General features: G+C 43.1%; 1 protein-coding gene across 5 annotated transcripts in view; it reads right to left on the bottom strand.

Moving 5' to 3' along the window:
• CSTPP1 (centriolar satellite-associated tubulin polyglutamylase complex regulator 1) overlaps nt 1–21,229 on the bottom strand; it is a 182,693-nt gene that overhangs the window by 22,950 nt on the left and 138,514 nt on the right. For all 5 annotated transcript variants that reach the window (XM_066251447.1, XM_066251444.1, XM_066251446.1 and 2 more), the window contains one exon: nt 327–411. In XM_066251447.1, coding sequence (XP_066107544.1) covers nt 327–411 — 85 coding nt within the window. The remainder of the gene's footprint in view (nt 1–326; nt 412–21,229) is intronic.

Genomic DNA, 21,229 nt, shown 5'->3' with positions numbered 1-21,229 from the left:
CCTCAAGGGGCTTTCGTGTGTGTGTGTGTGTGTGTGTGTGTGTGTGCGCGCGCGCGCGCATGCCTTCATCATGCCACCCCTCAACTCTATCTGCAGACCCTAGGGCTCCCCACAGAAACCACAAAGGATCATTTGACTTCCGTTTGGAAATGCAGAAAATGAATATTATGCTTTTGGGCAAATCCCAAATAGACCTCTCTCCAGATGCCAGTTTCTTTCCTAACGGTTTTATTCTTCTCTAATGGTTTGTTTGTATACAGTTCAGGCTTCTCTAAGAAGCCCTGTCCCACAGGGGCCGAGTTGGCTTCAAGAGCCCAGAGACGTACCTGGCTGCCTTCTGAGTGAGCTCCAGCGGGAAGTCCGGGCACAGTAACTGCAGCAAACAGTGATATTCCTTCATGGTCAGCAAATCTGAAGTGGAAATGGAGAGAAACACATCAGGTCTCTCCATGTGAACTTGCTGCTCTCTTCTGGTCATTTCATGGGTTTCAGACAGCCTCAGTAGAGCGGCTCTTTTAAAGGTAAGAGTTAAGGGTGTGCTAGCCACTAGCCTCCGGGGGTGAGAGTCTAAGATCAATATTTATACAACTCCTTCGTGGGAGGCACTTAGCACAACATTTTGACCAAAGGAACTTCACTGGTTTGACAAATGGCAGAGAGAAGAGGGAACGAGAGGGGTGCCTTTATTAGCCTTCTTAGTTTGGTTTTCCTTGTGTATAAAAATCTACAAGAGTGAGTCATTTAAAAGCTGGTTAAACCTGCCGAAATTCTCTGGCATGGTAACACTCACCACAACATGCCCAAAGACCATCCACAGGCTGTCTGGAAGCAGCACTGAGGCAAACTGAGTCTTGCAATGTATGGAGAAGAATACAGTATAACAACCCACAGGCCCGATTACTCTGTCATCCAGTATTACGCAGACTGGCTTCTTTTCCATGTCTGCACACAAATCTGGTCATCGGATTACAGTAAGCCAAGTTAGCGGTCTAGGGAATACAAGCAAGGCAAACGATTCCTGATGCACAGAAGCAGTGCTCTGGGAGAGGTGAGCCAGGATGAGGCTCTGTGGCCCAGCAGGAGACCCAGAGAGGTAAATCTCAGGGAAGTTTATATGATTCCAAGGGAGAAGAAATGCACTGATGCTTAAAAGGTGTTCTGGTACTGCAACGTACTAATCCAAAGGGTTTTAGATCAGCCAGGCGGCAGCAATCCACAGGCATCCTGTAGGTGAAAGCATTGCAAATATGGCAGGACACGCTAACGGTAAAGCAGGGCAAGCAACCTGGAAGCCATCCTAACTGGGAAATGAGCGAGAGAAGGGAATCCAAAGGGCATGGCCACAGTTGGGGAATGAAGATGATCACAGGCACTTGGTTTCTTTGGACCCAAGTTAGCCCAAGCCACAGAAATTCAGATCTCCTGCCCCTGCTAGTTCGGTTGATGCTTCTCCAAGACAAAAACCCCAAGTCCCCAGGGACAAGCCTGGGTTCCTACTACTTTTTCATCAAAGCTCAATTCAAGGTGGGGGCAGAGAGTTAAACTAACCACACTGCCAAAGTCAGGGACACCAAGTAACGGAATCAGCGTCAATGTAGGTCAAAGGATCAAGATGGCTTTTGTGGCCTTTGTCTTGGCCACAATAGGGTGTGCACTTTCCTCTCCTCACTTGCCTGACCTTGGGCACAGCCAGATAGGGGGTTTTATTCTTTAAGGCAGGCATACCTAAACTATGGCCTGCGGGGCTGCATGCGGCCCCCTGAGGCCATTTATCCGGCCCCCCCTCCCCTCCCCCTGCACTTCCGGAAGGGGCACCTCTTTCATTGGTGGTCAGTGAGAGGAGCACTGTATGTGGCGGCCCTCCAACGGTCTGAGGGACAGTGAACTGGCCCCCTGTGTGAAAAGTTTTGGGGCCCCTGCTTTAAGGGAAGGAGTAGTAGCCACTCATGATCTCACAAATTTGGAGTAAAGAACAGGAAAGGCAAAGGGAAGGGAGAAAAGCCACTGACTCTAACGTGTTCCCACTTTAATCTTCCTCCAGAATTCCCTCTATGCAGGGGTGGGCAAAAGTAGGTTTACAGTTGTTTGTATGGAAAATATATAATACAAGAATAAACTTTCTGTTTTGTGTATTCACAACTGTAAATCTACTTTGGCCCGCCCCTGTGTAGAGAGAAGTGGTTTCTGGTAGCAAGTAAATAAAGGAAAGCAAGGAAAGTTCTATCTTTTAAACATTGGTGGATATACCTGATATGTTTCTTGGAGGCGGAAGTCAAAGTGTCTCACAGGAATTCACATTTATCTCCATAACTCCCTACAATGTTCTAGAATCCTTGAGAAGATAAACAGGGTGAAGAAAAATGAAAAGGAGAGAGAGAGAGAGAGAGAGAGAGTTGTGCAACCCCCAAATGTAATCAAGGAAGATGATGCTGGAGGTCAGTCTCAGCCTCCTGGTTTCCAGACCCTTGGCTCCCTTTAGGTTCTTTTTCAATTAAAGAAGTTATTTTTAATTTATTGATGATTGATTTTAGAGAGACAGGCAGGGCAAGAGAGAGCGAGACAGAAACATTGATCTGTCCCTGCATGTGCTGTGACTGAAGATCGAACCCACAACCTTTGTGTATTGGGGTGACACTCTAATCAACTGAGCCCCCAGCCGAGGATTCCTTTAGGTTCTCGGGGGTACTCTAATTCATATTCTGCAATACTTGCTTCCCAAAGACAGAAAAATTACTTACAAAAATAACCTTGTACTTCTCTAATGCAGCAACAGTCTGTTGGAAATACTAAATACATCAGAATAGAGAGTAGGTCCTGTCCAGCACTTCTGGAACTTGACTTTCCCAAATGTCAAGTGAAGAAGATAGTCAGATAAAGAGATTAATGAAAGTCAAGCAAAGAAACAGCTTTTACCACCTTTATCGTGGGAGGCAGCAGCGCTAGTCCGATTAAGGCAGTGAGTCGGTAACACCCAGGCTGGATGATGTCCACAGAGGGGCAGCTGTCACTTGGGACACCCCTAGGTTTTACAGTGGATATCTGAGAGAGTGGTAAGTGGGACACAGTAAGTGGTATTTGTTTCAAATTTAAACATTGATGAGCAAATGGGAGCTGTCTTCTTCCTATCCCACAGGCTAGGGTTCAAATCTTGGCTTTGCAATTTACCAGGTATGCAACCTTAGGAAAATTGCTCAACCTCTTTAAATCTCAGCTTCTCGTATATAAAATGAAAATGATAGCAGCTACCTTTCCAGGCTAAAGTCAAGATGAAAGAGATGATGTCTAGAAAGTACTTAGCAGAATGTCTAGAACATAGTAACCGCAAACAATGAGAGTTACTTTGATTTTGTTTTTAAATCCTGGGGGCAAAGACAGGAGAGGGGAGGAGGCAAGAGTTTCTTGCCTTAAATACCTAGGATATTTTGCCTTGAAAATCCTGTCAGGTTGCTTGAGCCAAACCTGTTTTGAATACTCTTCTGCATCATTCATTCAGTTGATATTACCGTGTGCCTCCTGGGTTCCAGGCCCTGAGTTACAGAAATGAGCAAGCCAGCAGTCTCCCTAGTTCCCGAGGCTCACACTCAGGCATCAGTTAATCCTAAATGCTTCTGTCTACTTAGGGCCTCTCGGCTATTAGAACTCTCCAAGGTCTCAAAGGCCCTCTCAGGCAGCCCTTTGTGCGCAGGACTAACTGTAATGAGACTGAATAGTCACTGAGTTCTTTGCTCGGGCCTTGAATTAGCTCACTTAACCTTCACAACAACCTCACGAAATAGACTCCATTATTCTCAGTCCCATTTCACAGATAAAGACATGGAGGCTGAGCGAGATGAAACAATCTGGTGAGCGAGGAGAGAGGGGTCCAGAGCAGTGGTAGGCAACCTGGTCCCTACTGCCCACTAGTGGGCATTCCAGCTTTCATAGTGGGCAGTAGCGGAGCAACCAAAGTATAAATAAAAAGATAGATTTAACTATAGTAAATTGTTTTATAAAGATTTATTCTGCCAAACTTAGCGAAAATCCAACATAAAGTACTTGGTAAGTAATTATTATTATATGCTTTAACTTGCTGTAACTCTGCTTTATAAATTTTATAAAGTAAAGTTCCTTCCCTACTTTAAAATACTTTATTGATTTTACAGAGACAGGAGAGAAAGGGGAGCATGGATTGGGAAGTATCAACTCATAGGTGCTTCATGTTAGTTGTTCATTGCTCGCTTGTTGTATGTGCCTTGGCCAGGGCAGCCCAGGGTTTCGAACCGGCAACCTTGGCACTCCAGGCTGAAGGTTTATCCACTGCACCACCACAGGCCAGGCTCCTTCCCTACTTTATAAATCACCATTACTGTGGAACCGGTGGGCGGTTAGAAAATTTTACCGCTAACAGAGATACAAAAGTGGGCAGTAGGTATAAAAAGGTTGACTATCCCTGCTCTAGAGCCTGAGGGACAGTCAGGGGAACTGACTTTCCGAAGCAAGATTCTGGACTGGGAGGGAAAGAAGGATGATGAGGGCTGGATGGGCTTAATAATGACAACACTAACAGCTAACAGTTCATCAAGCACTTGCTGTGGGCCAGCACTGTTCTCCCAAGGGTTTTACACGTGTTAGCTCATCTAATCTTCACCATTGTTATCCCCACTGCACTGACACCAACTCAGATGGTGCATGCTTAAGAGGCAGAACTGGAATTCAAACTCAGGCATCTGGCTCCAAAGTTTACCCAACTAACATTTTCAGGACCTTGATCTTATCAACCAGTAATGTGTGAAGGCTTAAGAGCTTGCTTTACCCTCCAAACAAACAGCAGAAACTAAATAGCTCCAGGTGAATTGGATCAAGGAGACAATTCAAGTGAATTGGGATTTTTTTTTCCTGTAAGAAATTGAGTCTGAAAGGTTCTAATTACTGTCAACAGGAAAGACTGCAGCTTCGGCACCAGGCTTGTGCTGGGCCAGAGGGTGGGGACTAGTACACCTGTGCTGGGGGCCCCTCCACCGTTTCTCAGGTTCTCATCCCAGCCACTCCACACCCAGCAGGTGCAGGGAAGGTAGGTGGTGTGTACCCGCAGATGCCTTCTCTAAAGGAATCCCCACAATTAGGAAAGCTTCAGCCAGCAAGTCCTGAAAGTTCAAAGGCAAAGACGTAAGAAGTCTTTGGTATAAGATCAAAATCAGAACACTCTCCACAAATTGGTGCTTCTCTTTTTGTGGGTGGTCAGAGCTGTTAAACTTTCTTATTCTAAACCTTGTAATTGTCCCATCACGTCTGTGCCTGGCTCCAGACCAGAGGGTTTGACACCCTTGATCCTATCATGTCTAGAGGCGGTTCAGTGTAGCACAGTGTGGCTAATAGCATGGACTTCAGAGTTAGACTGTTCAGGTCCAAATCTGAGCTTGGCCACTGATTTCAAATATTGATGCCTCAGTTTCCCCATCTGTAAAATGCGGATAATGACAGTACTAACATCACAGAATTGCCATGAGTTAATGTAAAGTACTTAGAACAATGGCCCATCATAAGTGCTCTGATAGTATTTGCTATTATTATTTTAGAAATAAAGAATGTAGGGTTTCTTTAACTAAAGTTAATTGCTTTCAAAAATAAATAAAGTTAATTACTTTCTCAAGGAAATAGCTCATGAGAGGAGGGAGGACTGAGATTCAGACCTAAGACTGTCTAGCTCCAAAGGTCCTGCGAGCTCTACTCCAGCAGCTGGGATACAGCTGGTTAGTGAAGGCCTTGTCTTCTAACGATGGAATTGTTCACGCCAGGCCCCTGACAGGCCTGACACCTGAATGAGACATAGATACCCGCCGGGCGGCCACATTAACAGGGCAGAGCAGTCTGTATGAGTGCAGAACCCAGACTCAGCCATCAGAAGATCTAGGTCCACTACCTACCACCAGTATGACTTGGACAAATTATACGTGTTCTCTGAACCTTGCTTTCGTCATCTTAAAAAAATGTGATAACCCTATACATCGAAAACCCCAAAGAATCCACAAAAAGACTACTAGAAACAATAAGCCAATACAGTAAGGTCGCAGGATACAAAATTAACATACAGAAGTCAATAGCCTTTCTATATGCCAACAATGAAACAACTGAGAAGGAACTCAAAAGAATAATCCCCTTCACAATTGCAACAAAAAAAAATAAAATACTTAGGAATAAACATAACAAAGAATGTAAAGGACTTATATAATGAAAACTATAAACCATTGTTAAGAGAAATTGAGAAAGATATAATGAGATGGAAGAATATTCCTTGTTCTTGGTTAGGAAGAATAAATATAATCAAGATGGCTATATTACCCAAAGCAATATACAAATTTAATGCAATTCCCATCAAAATTCCAATGACATTTTTTAAAGAAATAGAGCAAAAAATCATCAGATTTATATGGAACTATAAAAAACCCCGAATAGCCAAAGCAATCTTAAAGAAAAAGAATGAAGCTGGGGGCATTACAATACCTGACTTCAAACTATATTATAGGGCCACGACAATCAAAACAGCATGGTATTGGCAGAAAAATAGACACTCAGACCAATGGAACAGAATAGAAAGTCCAGAAATAAAACCACATATATATAGTCAAATAATTTTTGATAAAGAGGCCAAGAACATACAATGGAGAAAAGAAAGCCTCTTCAATAAATGGTGCTGGGAAAACTGGAAAGCCACATGCAAAAGAATGAAACTGGACTACAGTTTGTCCCCCTGTACTAAAATTAACTCAAAATGGATCAAAGATCTAAACATAAGACCTGAAACAATAAAGTACATAGAAGAAGACATAGGTACTCAACTCATGGACCTGGGTTTTAAATTCATGGACCTGAATTTGACTCCAATGGCAAGAGAAGTGAAGGCAAAAATTAATGAATGGGACTACATCAGACTAAGAAGTTTTTGCTCAGCAAGAGAAACTGATAACAAAATAAACAGAAAGCCAACTAAATGGGAAATGATATTTTCAAACAACAGCTCAGATAAGGGCCTAATATCCAAAATATACAAAGAACTCATAAAACTCAACAACAAACAAACAAACAATCCCATAAAAAAATGGGAAGAGGACATGAACAGACACTTCTCCCAGGAGGAAGTACAAATGGCCAACAGATATATGAAAAGATGCTCATCTTCTTTAGTTATTAGAGAAATGCAAATCAAAACTGCAATGAGATACCACCTCACACCTGTTCGATTAGCTGTTATTAACAAGACAGGTAATAGCAAATGTTGGAGAGGCTGTGGAGAAAAAGGAACCCTCATACACTGTTGGTGGGAATGTAAAGTAGTACAACCATTATGGAAGAAAGTATGGTGGTTCCTCAAAAAACTGAAAATAGAACTACCTTATGACCCAGCAATCCCTCTACTGGGTATATACCCCCAAAACTCAGAAACATTGATACGTAAAGACACATGCAGCCCCATGTTCATTGCAGCATTGTTCACAGTGGCCAGGACATGGAAACAACCAAAAAGCCCGTCAATAGACGACTGGATAAAGAAGATGTGGCACATATACACTATGGAATACTACTCAGCCATAAGAAATGATGACATCGGATCATTTACAGCAAAATGGTGGGATCTAGATAACATTATACGAAGTGAAATAAGTAAATCAGAAAAAAAACAGGAACTGCATTATTCCATACGTAGGTGGGACATAAAAGTGAAACTAAGAGACATTGATAAGAGTGTGGTGGTTACGGGGGGGAGGGGTAAAAGGGAGAGGGAAAGGGGGAGGGGGAGGGGCACAAAGAAAACTAGATAGAAGGTGACAGAGGACAATCTGACTTTGGGTGATGGGTATGCAACATAATTGAAAGACAAGATAACCTGGACTTGTTGATCTTTGAATATATGTAACCTGATTTATTGATGTCGCCCCATTAAAAAAATAAAATTAGCCTGAACTGTGGTGGCACAGTGGATAAAACCTTGACCTGGAACGCTGAGGTCGCTGGTTTGAAACCCTGGGCTTGCCTGGTCAAGGCACATATGGGAGTTGATGCTTCCTGCTCCTCCCCACCTTCTCTCTCTTTCTCTCTCTCTCTTCTATGAAATGAATAAATAAAATAAAAATAATTTAAAAAAATAAAATAAAATAAAATAATTAAAAAAATGTGAAAGAATAATAAAGCTTTTAGAAGATAAAAAAAAAAATGTGATAACCACAGTACCAACCTAATAGGATTGTTGTAAAAATCAAATGAGGTCATTTATATGTAAGACACACTTCTGGAAAACTAGCAAAGTACTCAATAAACGGTAGTATTATTTTCTAATTATTAACAGATTAAAATTTGAAGTCCTGAAATTGAGAAATCTTTAGACTTAACTGAAGCCCTGAGCACAATGCCTGGCAGGTAGTAGTCAGTATCTGTTGAAGGAAGAAAGGAATGACAGCTTTGCACAGTGACCCAGATGAAGATTCAGAGGACACAGTTCTGATCACAGTGGCACACAGAGACGGGTAATCCAAGCACAGGAGGCATGTCCATCAATTTAGGGGGGCGGGAGGAGATGCCAGAAGCTCTAAAGTGCTGAAAATGGAAAAGCCCTGTTTGGCAGGTACCATAACTCCCAGGAAACACAATGAATCATGGCAGGTATACTACTCTCCTGGGCTACCTGACTCCTAGCACCTTCTTGTCAAGTGCTCGATTCAATCAGCTTGAATATTTTCATAGGAATAAACCACCAATTTTACCTTGAAAATCAGAGGGAGCCTAGGGTTTACTTCCAGGTGGCTCAGTCTACCACTGTTACAACAGGAATATTGTAATTTTTAAGATAAGCAACTCCAACTCAAAATATTTTTTATTGGTTATCTTTAATCCTAGAGAATGATAGATGAGGTTATTTTGGCTAAGAAAATTAATCTAGTCAGCAATTACTGATGTCCAATATATTCAAGGGCTAACTTGTTCTCCCTTCTTTTCTTGGAAAGAAAGCATGAAGATGTTCTCTTGTCTTTTCTACAGCTGGTTTGCCTTCTTGCTGTGGAAATTCCTGCCTCTGAAGCTCCGTGGGGCAGCTTAGTCATCTCTACCAGCTCCTCGCAGACCACCATGTGAGTCCACAGCGTCTGCTCAGAGGAACTGCGGTGCTGTGTGGTTGTAGACTCAGAAGCCTCCGCTCTTCCTGGGAAATGGTGCCTTTTTCAGGGTCAGAGTGGTGTCATAAAAGGAGATCATGGAGGAGGGCCAGAAAACTCTCCCGCAAAGCCTGAATCAAGGGTTTTTAGCTCCAAAAGTATGGGTACGGTAAAGGGGTTTAACACGAACTCATTTGGATGAGTGTCTACATCAGGGGTAGGGAACCTTTTTGGCTGAGAGAGCCATGAACGCCACATATTTTAAAATGTAATTCTGTGAGAGCCATACAACAACCATGTACGTTACTCATTATCCAATAAAAATTTAGTGTTGTTTCGGAGGACAGCTGTGATTGGCTCCAGCCACCCGCAACCATGAACATGAGTGGTAGGAAATGAATGGATTGTGATACATGAGAATGTTTTATATTTTTAACGTTATTATTATTTTTATTAAAGATTTGTCTGCGAGCCAGATGCAGCCATCAAAAGACCCCTGGTCTACATGTTGATGCCTGGGTGAGCTACTGCTGGGACAAGAACTAGAGGCAATGAAATGCTACCAAGTGACGGGAATCCCAAGGGCTGAACAACTTCTGGTTGGTTGGCTGCATGATCCCCATAGGAATGACCACAGAGGCCAGAGAACACCGCAGTCCAGGAGTGGACTCTCCAATTTTCAGCTGCAATTGTTTTTCTGTTCTTTTATGCAGGGGTTGTGAAGGCTCATTCTAAATGACACTGACCCTCAGCCAGGCTGCTCTGCCAAGAGATGCTGGGAAGAACACTGAGAGTTTGGGCACGACCATCCCACCCCTTCCAGTCCCCAGGGTGCTGAGGCTTTGGTACCAGTCCACAGCTGAGTAAATACTCCTGAGGGCTACTGGGCAAGAACAGGGAAGGGAGTGAAGGAGAATGGAGGCAGGGAGAGGAAGGAGGCAAGACATCAGACAGCTTCACTCCCCGTGTAGCACTCGGTACCACAGATCACAGGAAGATTCTAACATCCTAGGGCCATGTTCCTGTCAAGCAAGGCCCCAGAATAAACAGCAGGCTGTGTTCTGCAATTTTACCTTCTTTGGCCACACTGTTGTTTTATATTAAGTGGAGGAAAATGATCATAAGTTTACTGAAAGGGAAATGACTTTACTAAAGGAATGAGAAGCAATGTCTTCCACTGACACCTGTGGGGTAAAGGACTTGGTCCATTACTACCACTACCCTTTGCCAACTCATTACTCCCCAGAGCATGGTTAGTGTGTTCAAATCGGGGCAGAACACCAGACTCTTTAGTTTTATATTTTATTACGACTGAGCCCAACATCAAGTGACTACTTCTATCTGACCAGTATACATGTTCTAGGCAAAGTATTAAATCAGACATAGTAACGATTTCAAGGCAATTTTTAGAATGAACAAAAGCAACTCTCCAGGAACTGTTTACACAAAGATTTAAAGAAATGTGAGCATTTCTAAGCAGGGTCTGTATTGCACATTTCTAACCAGGGATCATATATGGCACATCATGACAACCTGATCAGGTTTTTAGGCTCACCACGACCATCCCTGGCCACTACTGTGGGACGGAACCAGAAGCCTGCTCTGATATGGTAAGAAGGCCTATATACTATGACAGACCCTCGGAGTGTTGCCCTGTCTTCTGTCCATCATGATGGGGCTGTTCAGAGTTGGAGGACCAAGGCAAGGCTTGGTCCTGGGGGAGGTCACTGTCTTGGACAGTTTTGAGGACATGGAATATAACAGGCCTGCATATGCACAGGGTGGGCAGCCATATGGCATTATGAAAGGAGGCACTAGTGCCAGTAGCAACAGGGCTAGTTACTGGCATGGGCATAGTCTCCTGATCATTTATTGAGGAAATGGCAGGCAGCTTTGGACATCAAAATGTGGAGCAGGATCTTGGCACCATAAGCTCCCAAAGGGCCAGCAGCCCGTTAGGAAAGTTATTGCAAGCCTAGCATTTGCACCACCATTCATTCTAATCCTGAGACCAACTAGTCCAGCTCTACCAGTTGTTGCTGCTTAACGTTTTTGTTTGGAAAGAAGAGGATAGGGTGTGTCCTTTGAAACAGAGACTTCACAGCCAAGATGAAATTCTCATCCAGGAAGAAGCAGGTGCTGTGGCAGACTTCTGTGACCTACTCTTGTTCTTAATTGAATAGAAATGGTTCCACAGGCATAAGAGCTAGGGTGGAGAATAGACTCCCTCCCTCCTCATGGTAACTAAGGGCGAGAGGAAACATTCTGCCCTCTCAGTGGTGGTATGTCTGGACTACATCACTCAACCTTTGAAAGAGAGGCAGTATTTTAAATTTCCTTACGTGGGTCTTTATGGCCAGAGTGAGGCCTTCCATGTTGTTTTAGGGGGGGACTAGTTGGTTCTACCACAAAGGCACATCATAGCATAGAGAAGAAAAACCTGGTCTGAGTTCTGCAAAGAACTAATTACATTTTTCTGGGCCTCCGTTTTCTCACCTGTAAAATAAGAATGCTGTGGTATGTCAGCGTTGAAAACCTTTTTAAACAGACGCACTTTTTTCCCCCAGTGGGAATCTTATAAGGAACCTCAATGTATAACATAGATAAAAATAGTCTTTCTTGCCCAACTTCCTCACCCAGGCTAAAGGTATGAGGAATGAGGTAGAGAGGAGAGAAGGCCTGAGGCACTGCTCTAAAACTCGACAGCTCGGACAGTTAAAAACACCCGGCTCAGCTTGAGCACGGGCTCATCTGGTTTGAGCAAAGCTCACCAGCTTGGACCCAAGGTCGCTGGCTTGAGCAAGGGGTTACTTGGTCTGCTGAAGGCCCTCTGTCAAGGCACATATGAGAAAGCAATCAATGAACAACTAAGGTGTCGCAACGAAAAACTGATGATTGATGCTTTTTCTCATCTCTCTCCATTCCTGTCTGTCTGTCCCTATCTATCCCTCTCTCTGACTCTCTCTCTGTCTCTGGAAGAAAAACAAAAACAAAACACCTGGCTCTAACCCGAGTGGGTTTTATAGAACACGTGGTTAAAAGTACAGGCTTCCGAATCAAATCAGCCAACCAGGATCCAAATCTTGGCTCTTCAGCTAGTCATGTGACATTAAGCAAGCCAATTAGAAATAAGAGTGAATAATAATCACAACAATAACTATGAATAATGATAATACTAATTTTGAAGAGTTCTTGAGAAGGTTAAGAAAGAGAGAGCTAGTGAATTGAAAGTGCTAGGATGCGCCTGACCAGGCGGTGGCGCAGTGGATAGAGCATCGGACTGGGATGCAGAGGACCCAGGTTCGAGACCCCGAGCTTGCCAGCTTGAGCGCGGGCTCATCTGGTTTGAGCAAAAGCTCACCAGCTTGAGCCCAAGGTCACTGGCTCGAGCAAGGGGTTACTTGATCTGCTGAAGGCCCGCGATCAAGGCACATATGAGAAAGCAATCAATGAACAACTAAGGTGTTGCAATGCGCAATGAATTGATGCTTCTTATCTAATGATTGATGCTTCTTATCTCTCTCCGTTCCTGTCTGTCCCTGTCTATCCCTCTGACTCTCTGTGTCTGGAAAAAAAAAGAAAGTGCTAGGATGTGGCACAGGGGAAGCAGTCAATAATCAGTGCCCACTCTGCTTATCTCTCACCTCCAGGTGAGGCACACAGGTGGGACGGCACCTGCACCAACAGAAGACCCACTTTATCAAGATCTCCAGCTCAAGCCAGTGGGTGGCTAAAACAATCTTATTCCCTATCTCGTGATTATTTTATCTTGCCTCTGTTCTTCCCTGATGAATGAGTAAATAGACTTCCTGCCTGAAGGCAGGTGCACCCCACTTTTCTTGATAGTCAGTGCGCTGCCAATCCCCTATCGTCTCTCTAGTCACAGTGCTGATGAGTCATATTGGTAGCGAGACTAGATAATTACGCAAATTATTTTCATATGCATTACCACTTTTTGATTCCCACAAGAATCTTGTAGGGCAAGAGAGGATAGTAGTATTATTTCTATCAATATTTTTATAGACAAGGAAAATGAGCCTCAGCAAGGGACAAAATGACAAAGTAAATGGTAGAGCCACCATCAAACCAAGCCTTCCCCTTCTAGGGCAAGGCCTCTTTCTACTACACAGGCTCCTTATGTCCTTTACTTTTCCTGGGGCGCTGGAAACTCACAGATTTTATTTCTTCTATGGATGAAAAACACCTAGCATAGTGAAATTCCACACGAGAACGCAGTCAAGTGTTAGCTGCGCCTATTATTATTATCGCTGTCCATACTGAAATCTGCCACCAGCCAGCCCCTCTCTGTAACCCTCCGAGGCTGGCTCCAGGGTCAGATGCAGTCGCTCTGGCTCCCAGTTGCCTTGTTCCACCCAAAACAAACCAACAGACCTTTTCTAGTTTAGGTAACTTGCTGCTAATCTCTGTAGAGAAAGGATAACAAAAATAAACATTTTAAGCCACTAGAAACCTGTATCTGCAGGACTACACACAGATTAGCCAGAGAAAAGTGTATTTACGATACATTTAAAAAAAGAAAATTAGTTTTTCCTTTCAAATTTAAAATTAGCCTGATAGTTGGAATGGAATTTTATAAGCTATCAGCAAAACTGTCTGATGAGGACTTGTCTGAGAAAGCAAGCCACAGAAAACAAAAACCAATAAAAGTTATTATTTCTCTGGGCTTCCCACTGTCCAAAGTAGCCACAGAATAAATAAGAAATGGAACAGATTATGCATTTGATTTGCTTAAAATGCATTTTCCTTCTTTCTAAATAAATATAAAAGGAAGCAGTGGCTAACAGAGTTACTCACTGAGGGCGAGTTGAACCAAGACAGCCTAAAAATAAAAACCAATCTAAAGTTCTCTGGTTCTCGGTGATTGTGCGAGCAGGGAAAGGCTGTTGCCAGCATGTAGGCGTCTTTATACAGACCACAGCCTGTTCTCTCGTCAGAACCCACTAACTTCTACCAATAATGATGGATTTATGACTAGCCATCAACTAAAAAAATAGACGTAGGAAACAAACAGCAGGAACCAGAAAAGAGGGTTGGATATAGATAAACACATCCATCTCTCCAGAGGAAGCCACCTTTGTCTTTCCTGCTGTGTTCTGTCTTTTGTGGGCATATATAATGTGCCATATCTATAATTATATGTATATGTGTGGGTAAGAGAAAGAGGCAGCTAGAGACGGAAGAGTGTCTGACTGTTTTGGGACTGGATGGGAAAGGAAATTGATGTTAGCAGTTACTGTTCCTTAAAGCCATCAGCTTTGTTTTTCAAAGTATGGTTTTCCTGGTAAAAGACTCTTTGCCCGTAATGTGAGTAAATCACTTGTCTTATTTTAATAAAAATGTGAACCAAATGGTAGTGGCTCTCCATCCTGGGAAATGACACAATGGTTAGGCTTTCTGAGCCCTGATCCTTATCTTTCACTGGGACTGGCAGGCATACAGAAAGAAAGAAAAGAGATGAAAAATATTCCAGTGGCATCAAAGGATGAACCCACCCAATTTCTTTCATGTACAAGTGTTTTAAAAGACAAAGTCTGATCTTACTCATTGCAGTTTGCATAAGGTACCTGACTTTTCCATTGATGGGTAGTCTTCAACTGGGCACCACTAACTGTTTTTTATTATTGATTTTATATAGAGAAAGGAAGGGGGGAAAAGAGACAGAGAGAGAGACATTGATTTGTTGTCCCACTTACTTACGCCTTCATTGGTTGATTCTTGTATGTGCCCTGACCAGGGATCAAACCTACAACCTGAGCATAGCAGAATGATGCTCTAACGAACTGATCTACCTGGCCAGGACCTGGGCCCTAATGTTTTTGTTTTTTCAATTTAAGTGAGAGGAGGAGAGATAGACTCCCACATGTGCTCCTACTGGGATCCACCCAGCAATCCCCCATCTGGGATCAATGCTCTGCCCATCTGAGGTCATGCTTGCAACTAAGCTATTTTTAGCACCTGAGGTGGAGGCTCCATGGAGCCATCCTCAAGGCTGGGGCCAATGCTCTTGAATAAATCGAGTCATGGCTGCGGGAAGGGAAGAGAGACAGAGAGAGAGAGGGGGAAAAGGAGGGGGGGAGGAGAAGCAGATGGTTGCTTCTCCTGTGTGTCCTGCTGGGAATCAAACCCAGGACTTCCACACATCAAGTCGATGCTCTACCACTAGGCCAACCAGCCAGGGCCAGGTACCAACTCTTTATGCCTCAGTTTCTTCCTCTTTCATGCCTCACATATTAATAATCAGGGTCAATTAGACAAAATCAAATTTATTTTAAGTATGTTAGATTGTGTACCCTTTTGATATTTTGAATTTTGTCACATTCATCCATAAGCCATTTAAAAAAATTAGGAAAACGAAAGTATGAGCAGTGGGAAGACATCAGAGGGTCTGAAAAAAGCAAGACCATAAAGAAGATGTGGTACATATATATAATGGAATACTACTCAGCCATAAGAAATGATGATATATTGCCATTTACGACATTGGATGGACCTTGAGAACCTTATACTATATGTGAAATGAGTAAATCAGAAAAAGCTAAGAACTATATGGTGTGATATAAAACTGAGACTTACATAGATAAAAGTGAAGTGGTTACCAGGGGAGGGGAGTAAAGAGGGGCAAACATATGGTGACGAGCACACAATGCAATCAACAGTTCAAATGCTATAGAGATGTTTACCTGAAACCTATGTACTCTTTTTTTTTAATTCATTTTAGAGAGGAGAGAGAGAAAGAGAGAGAGAGAGAGAGAGAAGAGAGAGAGACAGGGGGAGGAGCTGGAAGCATCAACTCCCATATGTGCCTTGACCAGGCAAGCCCAGGATTTCGAACCGGCGACTTCAGCATTTCCAGGTCGACGCTTTATCCACTGCGCCACCACAGGTCAGGCTGAAACCTATGTACTTTTTTTTTTTTTTTTTTTAACAGAGACAGAGAGAGAGAGAGTCAGAGGGAGGGATAGATAGGGATAGACAGACAGGAACGGAGAGAGATGAGAAGCATCAACCATCAGTTTTTCGTTATGACACCTTAGTTGTTCATTGATTGCTTTCTCATATGTGCTTTGACTGTGAGCCTTCAGCAGACCAAGTAACCCCTTCCTTGCTCAAGCCAGTGACCTTGGGTCCAAGCTGGTGAGCTTTTTGCTCAAGCCAGATGAGCCTGCATTCAAGCTGGTGACCTCGGGGTCTCAAACCTGGCTTCTCTGCATCCCAGTCCGACGCTCTATCCACTGTGCCACCGCCTGGTCAGGCTATGTACTCTTATTGATCAATGCCAACCCATTAAATTTAATTTCTAAATAAATTTTTAAAATTAAACTAATTAATAAATTTTTTAAGAAAAGAAAGAAAAAAGCAAGACCATTCAGAACTATTAAAAAATGTGCAAACTTTTGTCTCAATAATCCTCAGGGTTCTATTTGGGTCTAACATTCTAGGATTCCTTCATTGTAATTCTCGGTGGTTGAGGCAGTAGCATAAAGAACAGGTAGGACATAATTTGAATACAGAAAGCACATAAGTTGGTAGAAGTGTAGGAATGCTATGATACCCATGCCACTGCTTTCTAGTGTAGCACACATAGTAGCTAAGAACATGAGGTTTGGCATTAAGACAAGACTCAGAATGTCTCTGTCATTTCCTGACAATGTGGCATGGTAAAACTCTTTGAGCTCCAGTTTTCTTTTCTATAAAACGGGACAATACTTCTTCCTTCTCAGACTCTATATCCCCTGCTACTCCAAACTGCATCTCCTTCTATTCGCCCCTTGCTCAGACCATCACAGCCACACTGCCTTTGCTGCTGTGCCTTGAATACGGCAAGCATGCTCCTGTCTCAGGCTATTGTACCTGTTGTCCCTTCTTTCCTTAGATACTTGCATATCTTACCTCCTTCAGATCTCTGCTCAAATACCCATCCTTCTAGGAAGGCCTTGCCTGACCACAGTATTTGTTTATTTATTTTTACATTTTATTTTGAAAAACTTAACGGGGTGACGTTGATCAATAAAAGTACATAGGTTTCAGGTAAACGTTTCCACAGCATTTGAGCTGTTGATTAGGTTGTATACCCATCACCCAAAGTCAAATCATTTCTGTCACCGTATGTATATTTGTCCCTCTTTTCTCCCTTGCCCCAGCCCTTTACCCGTGTCCCCTCACCCGGTAACCACTTCACTTTTATCTTCGTCTATGACTACCCGTAGCATTTAAAACAGCAACTCTTGCCCTGCTCCCTGCCTCATTTTCTGGCTCCACTTTCCCCACAGTATTGACCTCAGCATGATCTACGGTGTATTTTTAAACTGTATTAGAATGTAAGCTTCAACAGGGCAAAGGTTTTCACTCTTTTATTCACCGTTGACTCTTAATAAGTAATGGTTAGAGGAGCAAGACTAACGTGACTGACGACTGAGTGACGTGACGCCTGTGGAGCTCTGAGCACTCACTGAGGACAGGTTCTGTTTGGCTTGAACTATATTTTTGAAATTTTGAACTAAAACATTAAAAAGTCAAGACATTTCCCACAATACAATTATATTTCCGATATTAAAAAAAAAAATCAGAAGGCTGGCAACACTGGCCAGCATTCCTGCATGGCCACAGGCCAGCTGAAGGTAGAGGATGTCCCCGTCAGCTGTCGCAGTCCCTGCTGCATCACACCAAATAACACCCGAGCTTCTTCCCTATGTCACCTCTCTGCCCGCTGCTGCAGGCATGTGGCTTGTCGGCCTCAGATGTCAAACTTCCCTCTGAAAGCATTTACAGTCAAGATTTCATTCATCTGCCTAAACGAGTTTAAGGTGAAAAGAAATAAACTAGAGGACCTCATGATATTAAGAGGAAAGAGCAAAATAAAAATTGTTGTATAATGTATGATCCCATGTTTGCTTTAAAAGAAAAAAATATATAAATTTGCATACAAAAAAAAAAAAAAAGGAATACACCAAAGTGTGAATAATGGTGGTTAACTCTGGGTTTTCAGATTATGGGTGATTTGTGTTTTCTTGAAATTAGAATAATAAATTCACTTCATAAAACATTACCCAGATTTATGGCATGAAAAGTATATCTCAATAAAGCTGTCAGGAAGAAAGATAAGGAAGGAAGGAAGGAAGGAAGGAAGGAAGGAAGGAAGGAAGGAAGGAAGGAAGGAAGGAAGGAAAGGGAAGGGAGGGAAGGAGGGAGGGAGGGAGGGAGGGAGGAAGGAAGGAAAGAAGGAAGGAAGGAAGGAAGGAAGGAAGGAAGGAGGGAGGGAGGGAGGGAGGGAGGGAGGGAGGGAGGGAGGGAGGGAGGAAGGAAGGAAGGAAAGAAAAGAAAAGAAAAGAAAAGAAAAGAAAAGAAAAGAAAAGAAAAGAAAAGAAAAGAAAAGAAAAGAAGGGAAAAGAGGGGAAGGAAGGAAGGAAGGAAGGAAGGAAGAAAGCTACCCACTCAGAAATGGTCAACTCTGTACCTTTCTTTAGAAACTTATCTCCACGTCCTGCATTCTCAGTGGCTCTATCTTCCCCTTCTAAATCCCCTTGCTTTGTCTGTAATGAAAAGAGGGTGCAAAGCTGATAACCATCTTTTATAACCCTTTATGTGCTTCTGGATCTTATTATAATGTCCATGGTCCTTCCCCCGTGTGAACCCACAGTTCAGGCTCCTGCGGGCACAGGAAGGTTACACACCCCCTCAAATGATGGCAAGGGTGGGAAAGAAAAGCTCCTGTCTAAGGGCTAAGACTGATGAGTTATAATGCCAATTTTCATTTATCTAATCTTTAATCATATTTATTGATGGTTTTTCTTCCTTTCCACAAACCAAGACGATTTTTTTCCTCCGGGGACCAGTGAGACTGAGCAGCAGGGAAGGCTCAGGAGACTTGGAAGGCCTCCCTGGCTCTGGTGGACTACCTCACTTGATAAAACTACTCACTCTTTAGGCCTAGTTTCTTCATCTACCTATAACATGAAGATAACAATCAGTTATCTACTCAATAGCGAAAGGCCAGATCTAGGATCCTGTGATTACCAAGGCTCTTTGAAGTTGTGGAGCCATGAAATGGACTGACTTCCAGTGCTGAGACAATGAAAATGGTTTTTCCAGGTGTCTATACCCTATGCAATAATACTGGATGTATTTAAAATGAAACTGATAGGCAAGCTCACATATCTATTTGCCAGCGAGTCTCTAAGTAGGCAAAACAGATGTCATAAAGTTCATAAACTAAAGCTTATGTGGTTAACTTACAGGCTTCCTAGAAAAGCTCTGATTATATTCACAGGTTTAATAAACTTGGCTATCTTGTTTTTGAAATCCAATTCAGGCTAAACAAAGTCAACTGGGGGAGGAAAAGGAACTATAAAAGGCAGGTGTAAGGACAGTGGTGAGAAACTAGGCATTAACAGTAAAATAGAAACAGAGAGGCAGGAAAAAATATTTCACATACAAGCTGGATGCTGTTAGGGTACACCGCAGCAAGCTCCAGAGACGGCGGGGTTTTCCAGCACGATCAAGTCATTTCTGTTGACAAGGCTGATATGTCAAATCCAAGATAAGTTATACTTAAGAAGGCAGGGAAAGGTATTCTATGTATTAAAATATATTTTGAAAATACACCCATGTAGATTATATTAAAAACAACAACAAACATTGGTACTCAAACTTTAATTATAAACTTAGACGCTGTAAAACGGTAAAATTCTTCTTGAGTTTTCTGTAGTTATTGTCTCAGTAACTTACTTGCCATTCTTACACACAGCCTCTGGCTGTGGGTGATCGGTTTTTAAGCTACCTTCCTGCATGCTGTACACCCATTACCTCATTTAATTCCTTGTAACAGTCCTATTGGGTAAATATTATTCTCATTTTACTTGTAGACACAGGGATGTTAAGCCATTTTCCCTGTTGCATAACTAGCAGGTAGCACATTCAGGCTTTAAACCACAGGTCTGCCTAAATCTAAAGCATGTGCTTTTAAGTATTCCATGATTTATTGATGGTCTATGATATACACACATCTGTTTGTCCCCCCGCCCCCTGACAGACTGAGCCTTCAGAGTAAGGATCCACCTCACTTGCTTTCATATGCCACAGGGACTGGTACATGGCAGGCACTCAAAATGTTCAATGAATGTATCTCTATTCCTCTGTATGTAGATCCCAGACCTTAAAGGCAATGTTGTATATCCCAATGTATCCAATTATGACTCATGGATCATCTGTGTTCCAGACCTTTGCAGTCAAAATCAGACTCCTCAGGGTCATGGTGTATGAACTTGTATTTAAACACGAATAGCTCAGGTGACTCTTATGTGTACTCAAGTTTGAGAACTATTGACCTAGTGCTTGAAAGCACATTCTTTGGAGCTAGCCGATCCTGAGTTCAGACCCCAGCTCCACTACATTATTAGGTGAACAATCTGGAGCTACCAGAAAGCCCACCTCACAGGGTTTTGTTGGGGCAAAGCTCGCTTGCGCCTCAGGAATTATGGAGCATCTACTGCGCACCAGAGATTGCTTTTAGGTGCTTAGGACACAGGAAGCGCTAGACAAGCTTCTGGTCTTCAGGAAGCACGCCTTACAGTGAAGAAGATGATAAATGCTAAACAAAACAAGGAAACTATACAGTAAGCTATACTAATATATAGTAAGAAAAAAATAGAATAGAGCAAGTGGGAGAGAGAATGTGACGTGGTAGTGGTGGTAATTTTATAGAGAGCGGTCTAAGGAAGTTTCACAGAGAAGGTTACATCTAACTACAGATTTGAAGGAGGTTAAGAAGTAACCCCGGCCCTGGCCAGTTGGCTCAGCGGTAGAGCGTTGGCCTAGCGTGTGGAGGACCCGGGTTTGATCCTTGGCCAGGGCACATAGGAGAAGCGTCCATTTGCTTCTCCACCCCTCCGCCGCGCCTTCCTCTCTGTCTCTCTCTTCCCCTCCCACAGCCAAGGCTCCATTGGAGCAAAGATGGCCCAGGCGCTGGGGATGGCTCTGTGGCCTCTGCCCCAGGCGCTAGAGTGGCTCTGGTCGCAACATGGCGACGCTCAGGATGGGCAGAGCATCGCCCCATGGTGGGCGTGCCGGATGGATCCCGGTCGGGCGCA

The sequence above is a fragment of the Saccopteryx bilineata genome, chromosome 1 (genome assembly GCF_036850765.1).
Source record: "Saccopteryx bilineata isolate mSacBil1 chromosome 1, mSacBil1_pri_phased_curated, whole genome shotgun sequence".
NCBI classification, from domain to species: domain Eukaryota; kingdom Metazoa; phylum Chordata; class Mammalia; order Chiroptera; family Emballonuridae; genus Saccopteryx; species Saccopteryx bilineata.
The sequence above is the reverse complement of the archived record's forward strand: the minus strand, read 5'-3'. Positions and strand labels throughout refer to the sequence as shown.